An 18,979-nucleotide genomic window follows, 5' to 3' on the forward strand; every position below is an offset into this window, starting at 1 on the left:
ATTGTGTTAATTTTGCTTAAAGCGTAGAGTACCGTTTTTACAGCTCTGGCAGTAGGTATAATTGGAAATCGGTGATTTTACAGTCCAATACGTATTTAGCTTAAAGCATTCCCTGCCAACATTTTTTTAACTTCCACCAAGACCTTGCACAACGTGTGTTTAAAAAGAAATAACTGTTACTTTTTCGTAAACTCAAAAAAAGACTAAATTCAATTTCGTTTTGCTTAAAGTTTTTGACAATATCTTTACACGGAACGTAAAGCCCTTGGAAATCTCTACATCGAAATAACCGCTTTATTGTTTAAAGCACTCGGAATCACAATCGTTTTCATCATTTCCTTCTGTCACACGGTATATGGGGAGGGTAGAAAGAGATGGCGAATACGATCACAAGCGACCGCACGAGAAATATTCTAACTAACTTAACTTAACTTCTAAGTAACTTTATTGCTGAATAAAATTATTCTATTCTATTCTATTTGTCATCCCCGAAAACCCCTAAATACCAAATTTCATCGAAATCGTTGGAGCCGTTTCCGAGATCCCCGAAATATATTATATACAAGAATTGCTCGTTGAAAGGACGTTAGCGTAATCGGAACGGCTTGATACGACGTTCAGAATTCGAAATTCGTAGTACAAGGCCCGAGGACTTATTGTTTAACGCACGGGCTTGCCATCGCTTTCACCATCTCTTTCTGTCACCATCTTACACCGTTATAGAGAAAAAATAAATAAATGCGATAGCAAGCGGCCGTCCGTTAGACCATACGGCCTCTGGTCTTAAGTAAATACGGTTTGACAAAGGCCGTAATGATATTCTCCCGTTCACAATAATACAGATTGCTAACTCTACATCCGTGCGCATATGTTATGCCGACAGCCGACTAGATTTATCACCCATGTTTGTTGAAAGATTGGCTACATTTCCTTGCTCAGCATACGCCATTTCTTGCGACGACAGATCTCACGTGACCGTGGAAATGAGCGTTTTCCGTGCGTGTATTTCGTTCGATTTTGGTGAGTTGGATTCTGTATTTGTATATTTCTATGATTTCGATGAAATTTGGCATGTATAGGGGTTTTTAGGGACGAGAAATCGATCTAGCTTGGTCTTATCTCTGGGAAAACGCTTGTTACCGAGTTTTAGCCCGAGCGAAGCTATATCACCCAGTTACTATCAGCATTTAAATGTTAAATCACGCACGCGTAAAAAGAGCTCTGGGTGGCTAGTGGAGGGGATACGTTTGCGCATCTGTCAACTAACAAGCCAATGGCGTGACGGCCGCGCGCGCGCTCCTACGCCCCCTCCCGCGACCCCACTACTCCGCCGCCAATTTGGTCCGTATTTCGCTCACTGCGCAGGTATATCGCCAGGAGCTCTTTTTATAACGTAACTCATGACACTGTCAAGTTTGACGCACCTTCAAGACTTCGTTGATGCTGTGCAGCGCGGGAGTGGCGCCCAGGCCGGTGCCGACTTCCACCAGCACCTCCTCGGGGCGCACTCGCCACGCCATGTTGTTGAGCTCAGCATCGATGCGAGCCTGTCTGAACATCCATATACTAACATCTATATAAATTTAATTTTTGTTAGATAAACCATAACCATACCTACATTGAAAAAATCTGAGATAAAACTATGCTCTATAAATAGAACCCGGCTCCTCAACATTCCGTGTTGAGTGCTCAGCTCACCATATTGTAGTGTGCTTCGCCGTTCTCACTCTCTTATCTATGTATTCATCTTAGTAGTTAAATATCGAGGTATATAACCATGTATCGTCACTTGCATTTAGAATAAAAATGTATAAACCTAGCTTTCAACCTACAGTTGTCTCCATTAACGCCCAATAACACACGGCGTTCCTGGCAGAATTGCCATGTAAGGATGTGAGTTATGGAAACATCCGACTCGTGCAATATAAATTTTATTACTGAAAACTTGCGCGAGTGATACACGAGTATATAATTACGTATGTTCTTATATAAGGTTTAGATGAAACTATGTTGCCTACACTACAGTACAGTAACATAGTGAAATTCCATAATGTGTAGGTAAGTATTAAACCCTCGTCACGTGGATTTAGCTCGCACTTATCCGGTTTATTTCTCTTAACGAACGTTATTCAGTAGAATAGATATTAGAGAAGATAACGAGAAAATACAATAAGGTACTGTGAAACTACTTCTAGAGTAGTAATAAAATCGTAGTCCTCAATGCTACTCGCTAGCTATAAAACAGTGCTTGCACTAGCTTAAGCCGGGTACTCATCAGTGAGCTGTAACTGTAACCGTTGCACGTTACAGTTACCGAAAATCAACGTAGTTCGCGAGCGGAACGCACTGTGCTCGCAGCGAGCCGATGACGGCCAGGTACTTATTGCGTAAGTGCAACCGTTGCACGTTATTATAGTGTGTACGTGGTTCGCAAGCCTTCCACGAGCAGAGGGCCTACTCTGAAGCTCGAAAATCGAAGTTCGTATCGTACCGTCCCTCTCGCTGTCGTATTAAATAGTATAAGTGTCAGAGGGACCGCACGACACGAACCTCGATTTTCGAATTTCGTAGTAGCCCTGCAGAACACGTGCGTGTCGCAGTGATAACCGACGAGTGTGGGTTTCTAGACCCTCGTTACTGTATCTGTTACAGCTCGCTTGATGAGTGCGCTCGGTGAGGGCGCTCGATGGATGATGTCACGCGTGAAGATCGTTTGACGCGTACACACTAGAACCTCGAAACGTATATGTTCGGTTACAGTTACAGCTCACTAGTGAGTACCCGGCTTTAAAAAGAGCGCTTAACCTTTTAGATGAGTGAAATAATGGGATGAATATGCATTATTCTGAGTCGCGTCTGTTTAAATCACCTCTCAGTGAAACGAGCCCTCTCTCGCACGAGTGAAGGACCTCTCTCCTCTACTGAAACTGAGCACTTTAGAATACGCAATATATAAACACCAATTTTCTCTTAAATAATCGAACGTGTTACAAAACTGGAAAATAAATAGGATAACGTAAAAAATCATCGATATCTGTTGATAAATAAGGAATATACCGAATCTGTAACTATAACAGTATTAAATAAAACAAATAGCAACTATCATCATAATTTCAGTGATCTGGTACATTATCTTATTAAAATTAACTCTTTGAATTGAAATGAGTCAACACTTAAAACTGCAGTAATAAAATAAATATTTTTGGTTTTCTCATTTTAGGCCTGTTACACCACACATTGACACTTTATGTGACAGATATCTGGTGATGACAGCCATCTCTGTTTGTTTGGTCCACATAAACAGAAATGGCGGCATCACATTTAATCATCATCACATTTACATAAAATTCATCAAAGAGCGGTGAAAGAGGTCCTTAAACTAAGAATAATACATTAGTATTACTTTAGGTTATGTTAGTACTTACTTGTAAGCGACGCAGGCAGCTGTCACTGCCAGGGTTAGAAATACAGCGAGTCCGATGAAACAATATATTATAACTGTCTGCGTCTCTGAGCAGCGTGCAACAAAACGACACTTCACTCCCCTTGTTATATTTACAAAATAGTAAATTTAATTACTTAAGTAATCAATTGTTCTGATTTTGGCTGTACGCACGTGTACGTAATATTGAAAAATGTATTAAAACCAAATTTGCAGGCGTAATCACGACGAGATTTCGTGGCGTAGTTTCAGCAAAACGTGCTTAGACCTGCCTTACTTAAATTGGGCGAGAATTATCGTCCAAGTAGCGGTAGCGGTACCGTCCATGAATACGTAATCATTTTATAAATCCATAGCCGCGCAGCCCCGTAATATACAGTAAGGAAAGGACGGAGTATTTTGACCCAATGGAGGGTGAGTTTCGCCCATATGAAAACCATATGAAAAAAGTTTTTGCGGGCTATGCATAGACGCTTGACAGGGAAGAAAATGAGCTACTGTAACCTATTGAAATATTATAAAATATCTTCCCTCGAAACTAGGCGTAACGTGTCGGATGCGGTAACATTGTACAACATCTGTAGAGGGCACTACAATAGTGCAGAGCTTCTATCGCAGGTCAGCTTTAGAGTTCCTTCACGTTTCAGTTCTCGGTCCGCCGCCTTGTTCGCCGTCCCGTTCTCTTCCAGCAACGCTGGTCATCGCGCACCTTTGCGACGCTTGTGTAACTCTTATAATAAATTACCTCTGTCAGTAGATATATTTGATATGACGAGAGATAAGTTCAAAAACAAATTGTATGAAACCTTGAATGTATCACAGTGTATAGTGTAAGTCTACATAATCACTTATACCATATTTCTTAGTGGGGGCTCGTTAGGGAGTAAGTGAATTTAAAATGTATCTATTTTATAAGTGCATATTGTATACACTTGCTTCTGTTTGCTCTCCTTAAAATAAATAAATAAATAAATAAATATATTAGGTCTAATTAAAAACCAACCACATACCGATATATATATGTTCAAAGTTACCCTTCAAGGCCAAAGAAACCTACTAAACCTTTGCTTCAACGAAACGCACGACTCGCATCGTCTAAATGATGCTTTAAGCTTATTTTTAGCGTTTACCTCCTTGACACATGGGATCGGTGCCCAAGAACCCGCAGCGAGGGGTGTCGAGCGGCGGGCCGCGGCGGCCCCCGGGCCAGTGGATGGCCTTCCCTGCTACCGGCTTGTAGCTGCTGTTCAACCCGTGGTAGAAAGCCACCACCTAAGAATGCCGTATGAGAAAACACTCGTCAATAGTAATCTATCTAAACCCTTTAAACGAGCAATGTTTGTATAAATATTTAAGGATCTAAACAATGTCTCCAATAAAATTTGCTTTGTAAGCTTTTTCAAAGGTCAACAATAGATTTTACTCGTAGTGGTTTTAACGTTCATCTTGGTCCTATTATTATTATTTCAATGTGTAATTCATAAAATTAGAATGAAACCAAACATCAGCGAGCTATAAAATATGTTAATACCGAGAGTAAATTTAACGGTGACTTTTACAATCCACCCCCGATCGATTTCAGCTATAAAAACAAGCCAAGGAGTTTAGCTCGCGGCGAAGTGAAGTGGTTATTATCAAGCCGCACGAAACAATTTTTTACCTCATCATCATCATCATCATCACCCCAGCCTATATACGTCCCACTGCTGGGCACAGGGCTCCTCTCAGATGAGAGAGCTTGGGCAGTAGTTCCCACGCGGGCCCAGTGCGGATTGGGAACTTCACACAAATCATTGAATTGCTTCGCAGGTATGTGCAGGTTCCCTCGCGATGATTTCCTTCACCGTAAAGCTCGTGGTGAATTTCAAATGTCATTCCGCACATGAATTTCCAAAAAACTCAGAGGTGCGAGCCGGGGTTTTAACCCACGATCCTCTGCTTGAGAGGCCATTAGGTCAAACAACTCGGCCACCACGGCTTAACTTTTTACCTGCAAAACCCGAAAGTTAAATAAAGTGACTAAGTCAAACAACTGTCGACCAAACTCAACGCTATTAAGTTGATTGCGAAAATAAAATGGAATAAATAAAGCGAGCAATGGCCTCTCAAAGAAAAAAAAAAACGATTTTTTGAACATTTTCAGTATACTCGTAATAATCGAAAATCTGTCACAACTGCAAAAAGCTAATAAGTTTTTTGGCTTTTCAATTACAGCGCCTTTTAAATAAAAAAGTTGAGAATTTAGACTGTCGAATAATAAAATACTTATTCGAAAGAAAATAGATTAAGCAGCTCCTTTTGTTTTTAAAATAAAAGATAAAAATATTTTTCTATTGTTTCGTTCAGTATCATGTCTCAAAAATATTTACAAAATCTCTAAAAGTACCCTTTTACCTTATTCAGACACTTTATCATGGAGCTGTAAGAAATTCTTTGTACCTTTTTCGTTCCGAAACAAACTTGAAAAGGAATCCCTGGCACCGCGTCGAAGTAATTTTGTACAAACACTTTGATAATGTTCTGTCAAAAACATATAAATGACCCTTAAAAACAATTGACGTAAAAAGAAAATAACAATTTTATAAGGAAATAACGGTACGTGATTACCTACTGTATTATCTTTGGATACAACATGCAGCTGTATCCGCTGCAAGGCAATTTTGCTTGCTATGAGTTGATAAATATTCTGGCAACGCTTCGGTATAGCTACTGTCGCTTAATTATCGCAAACTATATGACGGACATCGCTTCTCATCGCACATGAGTTTCGTGGTACAAGGTAGGCAGTTGCTGTCAAATGGGTAGACGGTGGGCGAGCGGATGAGGCAACCAAATTGACATATTGTTCAGGTATGCGCTTCGAGTTGTGTTTTTGCGTGTCTTTGTCTGTTTTATCTAGGTACAGTTAATAATTGTTCCTAATATTAAACTACCTCTGTACTTACTTCAAACTTTCCAGTAACAGGGTCAAGGTCCAAGATGGCATAGTCAGCATCTCTGTCTCCCACTGCATCGATGCGTACATGGCCCGTTATACCTAAACAAAAAAATATGAGCTCATGTAAAACGTGTGTATCTAATACCCCTAAATCTCAACCGCTAATTGTAAATCAAGAGAAAAAAAGTTGCTTGGGTGTAGTTCATGCAGTTTGAATAAATAACTATCATGGAATGATTGACGTCAATACGGTATTTGACAATTCCTGATTTTGCCATATCTTAATATAATTATGAAAATATAGATATACAGATAGTGTTTAGCGAAGAGAAAATTTAAATCGGTTGAAAATTGGATTTATAGTGATTTTTTGAAAAATCTATATACCTGTCTCTTTCTCAAACGCTTTTCTCTATGCAGCAAGTATGGCGGTACTGGCGTGTGACGTCACATGCCAAGTATGTCTTTCTCTGTCTAATCTTGAATTTCAAACCTTTATAACTTTGGTACTTGTAAAGGTAGCTTAAAAATTGTTTTCTATTCGATAACAGGCATCGTGTAGTTTTAATTTATAAAACATATACAAAATAGTCAAATACCGTATTGATCTAGTCCCAAATTAAGCAAAGCTTTTGCTACGCATACTACGAATAAAAATACTTATAAACGTCCAAGACTCGAGACCAAACATTCATACAATTCAAGTTTAAACCTGGGACTTCAAGCTTCGTAGTGAATAGCTTAGCTAACCGGTCGTCAAAATGAAGAGCAAGATGCAATCCAACAACAATTCAGAAAATTCTAGAATTTTATTCCACCACCAGATCTAATTCTTCACACAAGAAAAACTACGAGTAAACGCTAGTGATGTATCATCAAACTCTTACCGTGAAAGTCCCGGCCCCACATGCGTCCCGTGATGTTGCGTCCGTCGCGGATGTCGCCGTGCTCCGTCAATGTCTCGTTCAACGCCATCCCCAACAAATAAACGCCGTCGTAGAACGCCCCGATGAAGAAGTTCACCTGAAAACTGTCCTATATTAAGCAACAACAGATAGAGTCACGGGGTAAACGTACGCAGTGGGTAGTGTACGCAATTACATACATTTTCGACGGAAGTGTAATGGATTGCGTACACTTACCCATTGCGTACGTTTACCCCAGATGACTCTACATAGATTACTCGTAGCAGACACATACAATACATAGTTCATACAGGGGGGCTACTACGAAATTCGAAAATTGAAGTCTGTATCGTACCGCCCTTCTCACTTTCGTATCTATCTTGTATAATTAGTGTACAAATAAAAAGTCCTAAACTTTCGTGATTCTCACTCATAGTCAAAATACCACAACGGACTTATCACGCTTCACGCTTTTAGCGTGATAAGTCCCGTTTGTGGTATTTTGACTATAAATAAAAAGCCATCTCGACTGATATTACTTAAGAATACGGTATTTAACAACTTCTGAATTTGCCATATCTTATATTATTATGAAAATATAGATAAACAGACAGTGTTTAGCGAAGAGAAAACTTAATCCGGTTGAAAATTGGATTTATAGCGATTTTTTAAAACATCTATATACCTGTCTCTTTGTCAAACGCTTTTCTCTACGCAGCAAGTATGGCGCTACTGGCTTGTGACGTCACATGCCAGTATATCTTTCTTTGTCTAATCGTGAATTTCAAACCTTTATAACTTTGTTATTTGTAAATGTTTCTCTATTCGATAACAGGCATTGTGTAGTTTAAAATTTATAAAACACATACAAAATAGTCAAATACCGTATTGGGTTTTGAGAGATGTTAGAAACTTGAATGTCACAATAAAATCTATTTGGATGTGCACAGACACAGAATAGATAATAGTACAAGTAAGAAATTTGTATTCAAACGAAACAGTTTATCTTTTATGCTGGTCATGAATTCATGTACTTCACACACACCAATAAACTGCATCGCAGGTGTTCGCAAGATTTCCCACAATGTTTTTCTTCACCGAGAATCTCGCGGTTAATCCTATTATCCTACTTCCTAATAATATTATAAAATTTGAAAGTTACCTCATCATCATTCATCATCATCCCAGCCTATATACGTCCCACTGCTGGGCACAGGCCTCCTCTCAGAACAAGAGGGCTTAGGCCGTAGTTCCCACGCGGGCCCAGTGCGGATTGGGAACTTCACACGCACCATTGAATTGCTTCGCAGGTTTGTGCAGGTTTCCTCACTATGTTTTCCTTCACCGCAAAGCTCGTGGTAATTTCAAATGTAATTCCGCACATGAATTTCGAAAAACACAGTGGTGCGAGCCGGGATTTGACCCACGACCCTCTGCTTGCGAGGCAATAGGTCAAACCACTAGACCACCACGGCTTCCCGTGTATCCCGTGGGATAGCGGTAAACAAATACTACGCGGACGGAGTCGCGGGCAACAGCTAGTTTCAAATAACTACAAGGCCCGTATAATATTTTTTCGTCGATGGTATCCTTCCATCGGTTCTTCGAACTATGCAAGGGGCATGTTTTTATGTATAACATCTGAAATTTATTTCGTGTGAGAAAATGGGGTAATTTTTTCCCTATTTATATGCGTAGGGAAATTGACGCGGGCCGCAATAAAACGCAGAAGGAAATTCTTAGTGGATTTTTACGAGCGAGTATCGGAATTCGAATTACCCTGCACAGAGACGTATTGACATATGACTATACTCATCAAAAATGCCTATATTCGTTGCACTAGCTTGGTGCAAATGACATTTGACATAACGTTTCGTTTTACTCAAAGACAGTTGCTGCGGTCTATACGTTTGGAGTTTTATTTAAATTGCAGTTCAAATAATATGTCTGGAATGAAATATTTTAACATATAGAAGCTGTGTTAGACGAATAAAAATTACGGTATTTATTTTATTATCCATAAAAAAAACAAAGTACGTCAAAGTAACAAAACGTAATATGCATGTAACGAGACATTAGACTAGCTTAGTGATGCAACACCACTGTACCACGTGCATATCGATACCTTTTATTAATTTGTTAGTATGAACGTGTAAAGTTCGTATTTCATTCTGTGGAATCTGTGCGTTTTATTTTCGACTAGTGTTTTCTTCGGGCGCGTAAATCAATAGACAGAACAAAGAAAAGAAGAAAGAAAGAAGACATTAAATTCACATTCACAAAGACACACAAACACAACAAAATCAAAACAAAAAAAAATCAATAAAAGGCAAACACAGATAAAACAAAAAAGAAATACGAAAATGAAAATACACGATTTTGTGTGTCCCCGCAAAAGTGAAACGGCCGCTGACTCAGCATTATGCTGAGGCGTCAGACGCCTGCAGCTCTGATATTCTGTCAGAACCGGCTGTGACTCACGGAATGATACATAAATATACTAAACTTATCCATGTGTAAGTAAAATTAAGAAATAAAATTGATGCACGACTAATAGATAGGACAACTAATTAACAATTAAAAACAAAAAAAAATATTTAAAAATGTCCGTCGACGGCATAGTTCCCAGGAGACAGACAGCGTTTACGCGTTGAATGGCCAGGCCAGTTTGATCGAGTCGACTTTTAAACATTCCACCTCATAGTCTGTTTTATCGATTGCAGTTTTAAACACTCCACCTCACTAGTCTGTGATTTTGACAAATGTCATTTGCACCATGCTAAGTTTTATTCACTACTAGCTTTTGCGCGCGGCTTCGCCCGCGTGGCATTCGGTTATCGCGCGCTCTTCCCTCGGGAACTGTGCATTTTCCGGGATAAAAAGTAGCCTATGTCACTCTTTGGAAACATAAACTAACTCTATGCCAAAAATACGACGTTTCGACAGAAAGATGGACAAACATACCTACAAACACACACACTTTCGAATTTATAATATTAGTATGGATAGACAGTTTCGATCATTTCAATAAAGCCGTATTCAATAAATACTACTGAACTAAAAGAATTTCCTTGCTCACCCGCGACCTTACGATAGCTAAGCTTATGCAAAAATATGCGTGTTCATGCAGTTCCTCCACCTCCACACTGTAAGAACACCACAAATCACACAAAACCCATCTATCACCACCACCACACTACACTGACGCGTTTCGAACTCAACCAGAGCTCATCTTCAGAGTGACACAGAGTGAGTGAGTGAGTGTTTTTCATTGATATGGACCTCCGCAAAGTAACGCCTGATTCAATAAATACTACTGAGTCAAAATATCTGTCTAGGGATAATGAGTATCCAAAGACCTTTTTTGATGTGTGTATTTCAGCATTTAACAAGGCTTGTCTGGATTAAGGATAACCCTGTACAGTTTTTTATCGATTTTGGTTCAAAATGGGCATGACGTGACGAGGTAGGTACGCTTTAAACGTTGATTAATGTATGAAAACATTTGTTAACCACAATAAAAAAAAACCGCAAATAATTTGTGTAAACTTCTGCAAAAAAATTGTTTCTTTTTATCCCATGGAAAATACAGAGCAACGAAATCCCTCTAGTTTGTGTGCCATAGTATCATTATTAATCCGCGCGTAATAATCATTATTAATAATAAGATCCGCGCGCCTGGCAGCTGTTCAGCGGTGGATGACAATGGTTGGGCATCAAAGGGTTGTAAAGCGTGCAATTTATAAAGCTCTTCGTTTGGTATGTATTTATAGCAATTATGTATTAATACATACACATTGCCATGCGTTTTGCGAAGGAAAACATTTTGAGGAAACGTGTACTCGTACTAGGGATATACAATTCCTGGGCATGTTTTCCTTCGCCGAAAAGCTCATGATTTTCAACTGTATTCATCATCATCATCATCCCAGCCTATATACGTATTACTGATGGCACACGCCTCCTCTCAAAAAGAGAGGGCTTGGGCCATAGTTCTCACGCGGCGTGGCCAGTGCGGCTTCGGAACTTCACACACACCATTGAATCGCTTCGCAGGTGTATGCACGTTTCCTCACATTGTTATCCTTTACCGTAAAGCTCGTGGTAAATTCGCACATGAATTTCGATAAACTCAGGGGTGCGAGCCGGGGTTTGAACCCACGATCCTCTGCTTGAGAGGCTATAGGTCAAACAACTAGACAGCCACGATTTGTTTTTCATAAATGCTCTCTAACATAAAATAAATACTGCGCAAATAATATCGCTGGTTTTAAACTGACTTTTCATGATTAAGAGGCTATAAAGGTATTTGTCCAAGTTGCAAAAGCTGAGCAATATTATTAACAGAATTTTCATTTGAATAAAATACTTCTCCGCTCTTAGTACTAAATCTGTCGAGATAAAGCTTGATAAATGAAGTTTGTTTTAAGTAAAATAGGGAAACAAGAAACGTTTTATTTATTCAAAGTATCTTTATCATCCTCGATTTTTGTAATATTAAATCAGATATTGGTGAGGAGAATATAAAACCGATCATTTGATAAGGCGGCTTTGCAAAACAGAAAGAGTTTATTCTCAATCTCAATACGGTTGTTTGCTTTATAATTTTGACATCTTAAAACTCTGGCATTTACGAACGAGTTTAAAATTGATTTTTTTGTTTAGGAAGTTGAAACTATTCCTTGTTCAATTACATTTATATTTGAAAAATAACTACCACCTGTAAAAGTTTTAAAATCGGGGATGTTATTTTTTACTTTCTAATGTGTTTTTTTAGGGTTCCGTAGTCAACTAGGAACCATAGTTTCGCCATGTCTGTCCGTCTGTTTGTCTGTCTGTCTGTCCGCAGCTCTGCTCAGAGACCGTTAGTACTACAAAGCTGTAATTTGGCCTGAATATACATATCAGTTATGCCGACAGTGGTAAAATAAAAAACAATAAAAAAAATTGTTAGGTTACCTCTAATAGATGTAAAGTGGGGGTGTTTTATTTTTTCTTGATTAAACCAATAGTGTTGGGTATCGTTGGATAGGCCTTTTAAAACCATTACCTTAACGATTTTTCGATTCAGCGATCTGTTTGCGAAATATTCATGTTAAGTGCAAATTTTCATTAAAGCCGAACTAAAGCCCTCTAAAATCTAAACTATTCGGCTAATATTGCTTGAGAATTAGTAGTAGTTTAAGAGTAAAACGTTTTTTTGTATTGGCTACGGAACCCTATCTCGGGCGTGTCCGACACGCTCTTGGCCGTTTTTTTTTAATATCAACTCCTTGGAAGTCATTTTCTTTATTACCTATATCACTAAGTACACTACTTTTTGCAACCATGGTATTTACAAGTTGCATATTAAACTATTTTTCATTGTTTGTTTTCATTTTAGTTATTTCGCAAACTATTAACCCTATCCCAAAAAATCCGTGGAGCCCTATTGGTTTGACCTATCGCCTCTCAACCAGAGGATCATGGGTTCAAACCCCGGCTCGCACCTCTGAGTTTTTCGAAATTCATGTGCGAAATTACATTTGAAAACCTTCGTTATTTAACCCGGCAGTCTTCTTTCCAGCAGGAGTGGACCTATAGTCGTCTACCTGATGGGTTTCTATAAATCTTTCTGGCTTATAACGAGGCACCGACTTCAAACTGGTAGGTATCTTTATTATTTTTGGCTTTTCAGTTTTTTCGGCGGTTTAATTTTTTGTTATAAAGTTTTTTTTATTATCCCGATATTCCCACGGGAACGGGATAAAATCTCGCAATCTCAACCACTGCGTTTTGAGTCATAAAATTTGGCACTGTTGTTTTTAGTGCAACGTCAATAAATACCACGATATACCTAATAATATTTGGGGATTCCGATGGGAATTTAGTAAAATCCCAGAATTCCAATTCAGAAATTCGAAAATCGAAGTTCGTATCGTACCATCCCTCTCACTCTCGTATTAAATAGTATAAGCGTCATAGGGACGAAACGACTTGAACTTCGAATTTCGTAGTAGCCCCGCAGCTGATGCCTGATGGGTTACGCGTGCAAAGCCAAGAGTAAACACTAGTGTCTCATAAAGTTCTTGTAGCACTAGAGTTACGTGTAATGCTGTGAACTTAAGTATTCTTTCGCTCAGCATATCTTTATAACCAATAAAAGAACAGATCTTACAATTTTACATTTAAAATCCACCATATACCTAATGGATTGCGTGTGTATTCATCAAACGTAAAATACACAAATCTCGTCTCAAATAAATCTCAACTCTAAGCCCAGAAAACAGGACATCTTTCCGCTAAATGTGAAAAAGAGGGAGGAAAATTAGGCTTTCACTCAACTCACATTTCAATCGGAATGAAGCGCGAGAAAATTCAGCATATTATATTAGACGAGGCATTTTCCTTGCATCGAGAGGAAAGGGTACATTTCCTCCAATTATCCCTGCTCGCTGGTTTAAGTATTCAGGCCACAAAGGGTTGTTGACCAAGGTTATTATTAGCATACAATAGTTCCTACATACTCCCTTCGAAACCAATTTTCCGCACACGACAAAACCCGGTTATTTATTGAATATTGTGGTACTGCTGTCGGGGTATTAGCGATATAAAAGATTTATATCCTTAATAGATTACATATATGGCTCATATCTGACGACGAAATTGCCAATTTTGATAATAATTTAGCTTAGATATAACTACAGATACTTAGATAAAGATGTAACTACATAGTTTCGCATTATAATAGTGCTCTCTAAAGTTGATCTGAAAAGGAGTTTTTATCATGGAATAAGTAAGAAACGAACTCTTTGACTTATCCATAAGTATCATAATAAGTATACATACATTGAGGCCCTGTTGAGGACTAACGTAAAGACCTATTTAGACCATTCAAGAACTTACATACAGATTGCATTACATCGCAGACTATTGAAGGACAATGAATTCATTTGATGAAACAAATACCGCAATGTAGTGAAACTTGCATGCAAGTTCTCGCATAGTCTAAATAGGACTTAAAGCCGAGTTTAGACTTGCAAGAAAAATCGTGCAAGTTGCATTACATTGCGGCGGTCGATTGACCACTACAAACTCGTTTACGGCCAGTAATGCAACTTGCACGATTTTTCTTTCAAGTCTTAACGCGGCTTAACACTATTAGGAAAATATTTAATAATAAAAAATGTTGACCAATTAGCTTTAATGCCAGGCCATGCTGCAGGTATCCTAAATATGTGATAAGTAGTTTTTGTGAGATGTCATCTTACGTACCTACAAATATTATCGTGTAAACACTCGTAAAAATTTTCGCTTCTACATAGACGATTCCAGTGACACGTATAGGTACTTTTGGTAAATAAGAACACCACTGTTCACACAAAAGCTCGTAGCTAAGGTGCCCAAAGTACTGTTAAGGGTTGCTCCGAGGGGAGTGTTATGTCTAAAACCTCTCCTAGTGTTCCGGCATTACAACTCCTGGGTCTGGTGCATCCTGGGCAACAACAGCTAACTAATTTATTTGTAAATTATCCTGGCCATATCTGTCGAAGAAATCGATCTGCGAAAGGCTGTCCTCGGCATCGCGTCCAGCGTCTAACAAGGCGTTGGATGCATCGAGCCGAGGACAGGGCGCAATGGTGCTCATTGGAAGAGGCCTATGTCCTGCAGTGGACTGCTATAGGCTGATGATTATGGTGATGATGTAGAAGATAATGACGAAGAAAGAAAAAAAATGCTGCCCCTTAACCCTTCCCTTCCTGCTGGAAATGATGAATGATGATGATTATGGTGATATGATGATGATAACGATGAAGATAATGATCATGACAACGACCGACCTCTTCCCCGTCAGAGAACGTATAGTTGTAATGCTGGCGCGCCCTGCCGCGCACGGCGTCGGCGAACTCGTCGAAGCGGTCGCCGGTCGGCAGCTTGAGCGACACTCGCAGCAGCGCCTCGTAGGCGGCGCGGGCAGCAACGTCACTGTCGTCGCCGGCCGCCCAGCCCGTCTCGTCCCAGTAACCTCCCTGATAAACATTCATTCACTGCCACATGACTTCCACAGGTGCCACCGACGCACATGTGCGTTCAAAACGTATGATTAATACGGTATTTGCCTATTTTGTATATGTTTTATAAATTAAAAATTCACAATGCCTGTTATCGAATAGAGAAACAATTTTTAAGCTACCTTTACAAATAACAAAGTTATAATGGTTTGAAATTCAAGATTAGACAGAGAAAAACATACTAGCATGTGATGTCACACGCCAGTACCGCCATACTTGCTGCATAGAGAAAAACGTTTGAGAAAAAGACACTGTAAATCCAATTTTCAACCGATTTAATTTTCTCTTCGCTAAACACTATCTGTATATCTATATTTTCAAAATAATATTAAGATATGGCAAATTAAGGAGTTGCCAAATACCGTATTATGACAGCGGCACTGGGCGAAGTTCCGGAAACGCATATATGCGTCGGTGGCAGTGAAAGCGTTAAGTTTTTTTGTGAACTACTTTCTCGCGTTTGTGTCGTCAGTGCGTGTATGTTTTTTTATGTTAGGTCACGCCATACCGTAATAGGAACGTGGCAGGAACGGAATGTGAAGCGCATATGTATATGACACGCGACGGCGACGGTTGGTTAGCAAACGTGCTAGTATAGTGGGCATTTTCCATAGGTACTCTTATACTTTTCAACGAATATATTTTTGCCTGACACGTTGCTATTATAGGGCCTCACTGAATTATGAATTATGCACTGAGACCCAATTCATACTATTCGATGTGTTTTTTTTTTTCATTTTATGGTTCCGGAGCCAAAATAGCAAAAGCGGAACCCTTATAGTTTCGCCATCTCTGTCTGTCTGTCTGTCCGTCCGCGGCTTTGCTCAGGGACTATCAATGCTAGAAATCTGTAATTTGGCACGGATATGTAAATGCCGACGAAATGGTACAATAAAAAAATCTATTAAAATTGTTTTAGGGTACCTCCCATAGACGTAAAGTGGTCGTGATTTTTTTTTCTCATCCAACCCTATAGTGTGGGGTATCTTTGGATAGGTCTTTCAAACCATTAGGTGTTTGTTAATTAATACAAATTTTCGATTCAGTGATTTGTGTGCGAAATATTCAACTTTAAAGTGCAAATTTACATGAAAATCGAGCGTCCCTCCCCCCCAACCGGCGGGTGGAAAAATTTGAAAAATCAGGATGGTAGTAAGTATATCAAACTTTCAAGGAAAACTATAACGGCTAAGTTTGCTTGAGAATTATTAGTAGTTTAAGAGTAAATAGCAGCCTAAGGTATAAAATATACTAAACTTGGAAGATTCCGTATAAAATACGAAATCCTCAGAAAAATATTACTTGATTTTTTCGTAATGACTACGGATTCCTATTTTGGGCATGTCCGGCACGCTCTTGTTTGTGAATAAACATACACACTCTCTCTCTCTCTCTGTCTTAAATACAGATAGGTAAAACGGCTTGCGTCCTCACACCGAATGTGATAGCGAATCTTTTGCTAGCAAAGATTTAAATAATTAAATTCACGTAGCTAATCTTCAAGTGTATAGGTCAGTCTTAACTTTCTAAGACGCGTCTTGAATTAATTTACTGAGTTGCAAGGTTGAGCTGTTGGGCCAATCTTCACAACTTCGGTTGCACTTTACAGACTGTCATAAAGTAACCACTTCTCTGCTAACACGGCTTATCACCACTGCTACAGTACACTCACCAGCGTCAATATAAGTGCTTTATCTGATACGACTCTATTTCTAGGCCGGTAGGTAGGACGTGTCAGATATTTTTGCACGCTTCGCTGTGGCAGATCTAATGCGCAGGTGACTGTACAATCAACGTGATAAGTATTATAATGAATTTAAAAAGACACTATCACGCCTATAGGGCGTTACAAGTTATTAAATATTTGCCGCAAATTAGTATGAAAACCTAATAAAAAAACTTCCGCTCCGCGAAGATAAAACTGACCCAACAATTTGCTAAAATATTACGGCTTATTTTTAAAACACTTTGTATAACGGGTGTGGCCTGTAATACGAGCAAAAAATTAAAACATAGATCGTCCTCGTCAATCTGGACAACATTAGTTCAGCGACTTTTAAAAATAATGGAGTCTTTGAATTTTAGTTTTTTCATACAAATTAACTGCTATCAATGTACGCCACCCTAGAACACACTGATGTCGCCTGTCACGCTACAAACATCAAGCATTTTAGTTTACATTGCTTCTTCGAATAAACTTAAAAGTGTAATAAAATTTATAAAAACTAATTATTTTTAAATTTAATGTTATTCAGTTTGACGAGTATGATCTATAATATGTTTTAAGTTTGACCGCAATGTGTGTCTGTGTTAATTGTTTGCTCATATTACAGGCCACACGCGGTATAATTTAATGTGCAGTTGTGTTGTGTCGTGCCATGTCATGTTGTATCGTATTGTATTGTGTTGTTATGTTGTATTTTGTTGTGTTGTGTCACTGAGAGTCTGAAAAGGCACCTTACCTGGAAAATCTCGACGTCGAGGAAGGCCCAGTCGCCGCGCGTCATGCCCATCGCATGCGCGGCCAGCAGGAACTCGCGCACCAGCGGCCCGCGCACGCTGAGGATCACCACTGCGCAAGAGACAGCTGTGTTAAGAGCGTTTATACCTGCTGATGCTGACCTGGCAACGTTACATTTTTGTTAGCTTTTCTCGATTATTCCATAAAAATTGAATAAAAATTAAAAATGTGGTCTGATAGAACACTTCTTAATATATAAGTGATTGTGTCTACTCCAATAATTATTCATTATAGACTTTTATTCTCTTTAAAAACAATAATAAACATTAAGTAATTCGATTTTAAGGAATATAAAAGTTTATCACGAATCATTATTGGAGTAGACACATTAACTTATATTTAAGAACAGTTCTAACGGAACACATTTTTAATTTTCATTCAATTTTTATGGAAAAATCGAGAAAAACTAACAAAAGTGTAACGTTGCCAGCTCAGCAGGCATCATCATCATCATCATCCCAGCCTATATACGTCCCACTGCTGGGCACAGGCCTCTCAGAACAAGAGGGCTTGGGCCATAGTTCCCAGCAGGCATAAACGCTCTTAATACAATATCTTTAACAAATAGAATGGCAAAGGAACTAGTAGCAACGGCAAAGTAAGCACCACCAGGATAAGGGTATTTCCACAGGGTATTTCTCATTTTGTGCACACTGTCACTTTCATATCACCAATATCTGACACAAAAAAGCGTGCATAAATATCTGTTACGACTGTATTTCTAGGGCCGGTAGGACGTGTTAGATGTTTTTGCACGATCCGCTGTTGCGGTAAGATATAATGATGATATAAGTTATATAGATATTAATGCATAAAACTGTACCTGAGACCGATGATACATAATTACGCTTTGAAAGATAATTTAATTTTGTTTTGTTGTTAAAAAATTAGCCGCTGTCTGAATTAGCTATTTCCAAGTCAAAAAGTTGATCCCAAAAGTTGACAGATATTAGATTCAAGCTTTAATTTTTTATATATTAATTAAGATCTGATACAAGGATTATTAACCAAGGCCAAGGTTTGCTGAACTTGTTTTATTTTATATGATAGGGGGAAAACGAGCAGGCGGGTCACCTGGTGGAAAGCAATCACCGCTGCCCATGGACACCCATGACATAAGTT

The 18,979-nt window shown here is 38.9% G+C and overlaps 1 protein-coding gene across 1 annotated transcript in view; it reads right to left on the bottom strand.

Annotated features, from left to right (window-relative positions):
• Positions 1–18,979, bottom strand: part of LOC141434958 (atrial natriuretic peptide receptor 1-like) — a 42,180-nt gene that overhangs the window by 4,165 nt on the left and 19,036 nt on the right. Inside the window, exons 4-10 of the mRNA XM_074097454.1 lie at positions 17,799–17,908; positions 15,106–15,294; positions 7,268–7,403; positions 6,388–6,479; positions 4,573–4,714; positions 3,426–3,510; positions 1,425–1,551 (exon numbers count right to left, since the gene is read on the bottom strand). Of these exons, the coding sequence (XP_073953555.1) occupies positions 1,425–1,551; positions 3,426–3,510; positions 4,573–4,714; positions 6,388–6,479; positions 7,268–7,403; positions 15,106–15,294; positions 17,799–17,908 (881 nt within the window). The remainder of the gene's footprint in view (positions 1–1,424; positions 1,552–3,425; positions 3,511–4,572; positions 4,715–6,387; positions 6,480–7,267; positions 7,404–15,105; positions 15,295–17,798; positions 17,909–18,979) is intronic.

This window comes from Choristoneura fumiferana, chromosome 14, assembly GCF_025370935.1.
Source record: "Choristoneura fumiferana chromosome 14, NRCan_CFum_1, whole genome shotgun sequence".
Taxonomy (NCBI): Eukaryota; Metazoa; Arthropoda; class Insecta; order Lepidoptera; family Tortricidae; genus Choristoneura; species Choristoneura fumiferana.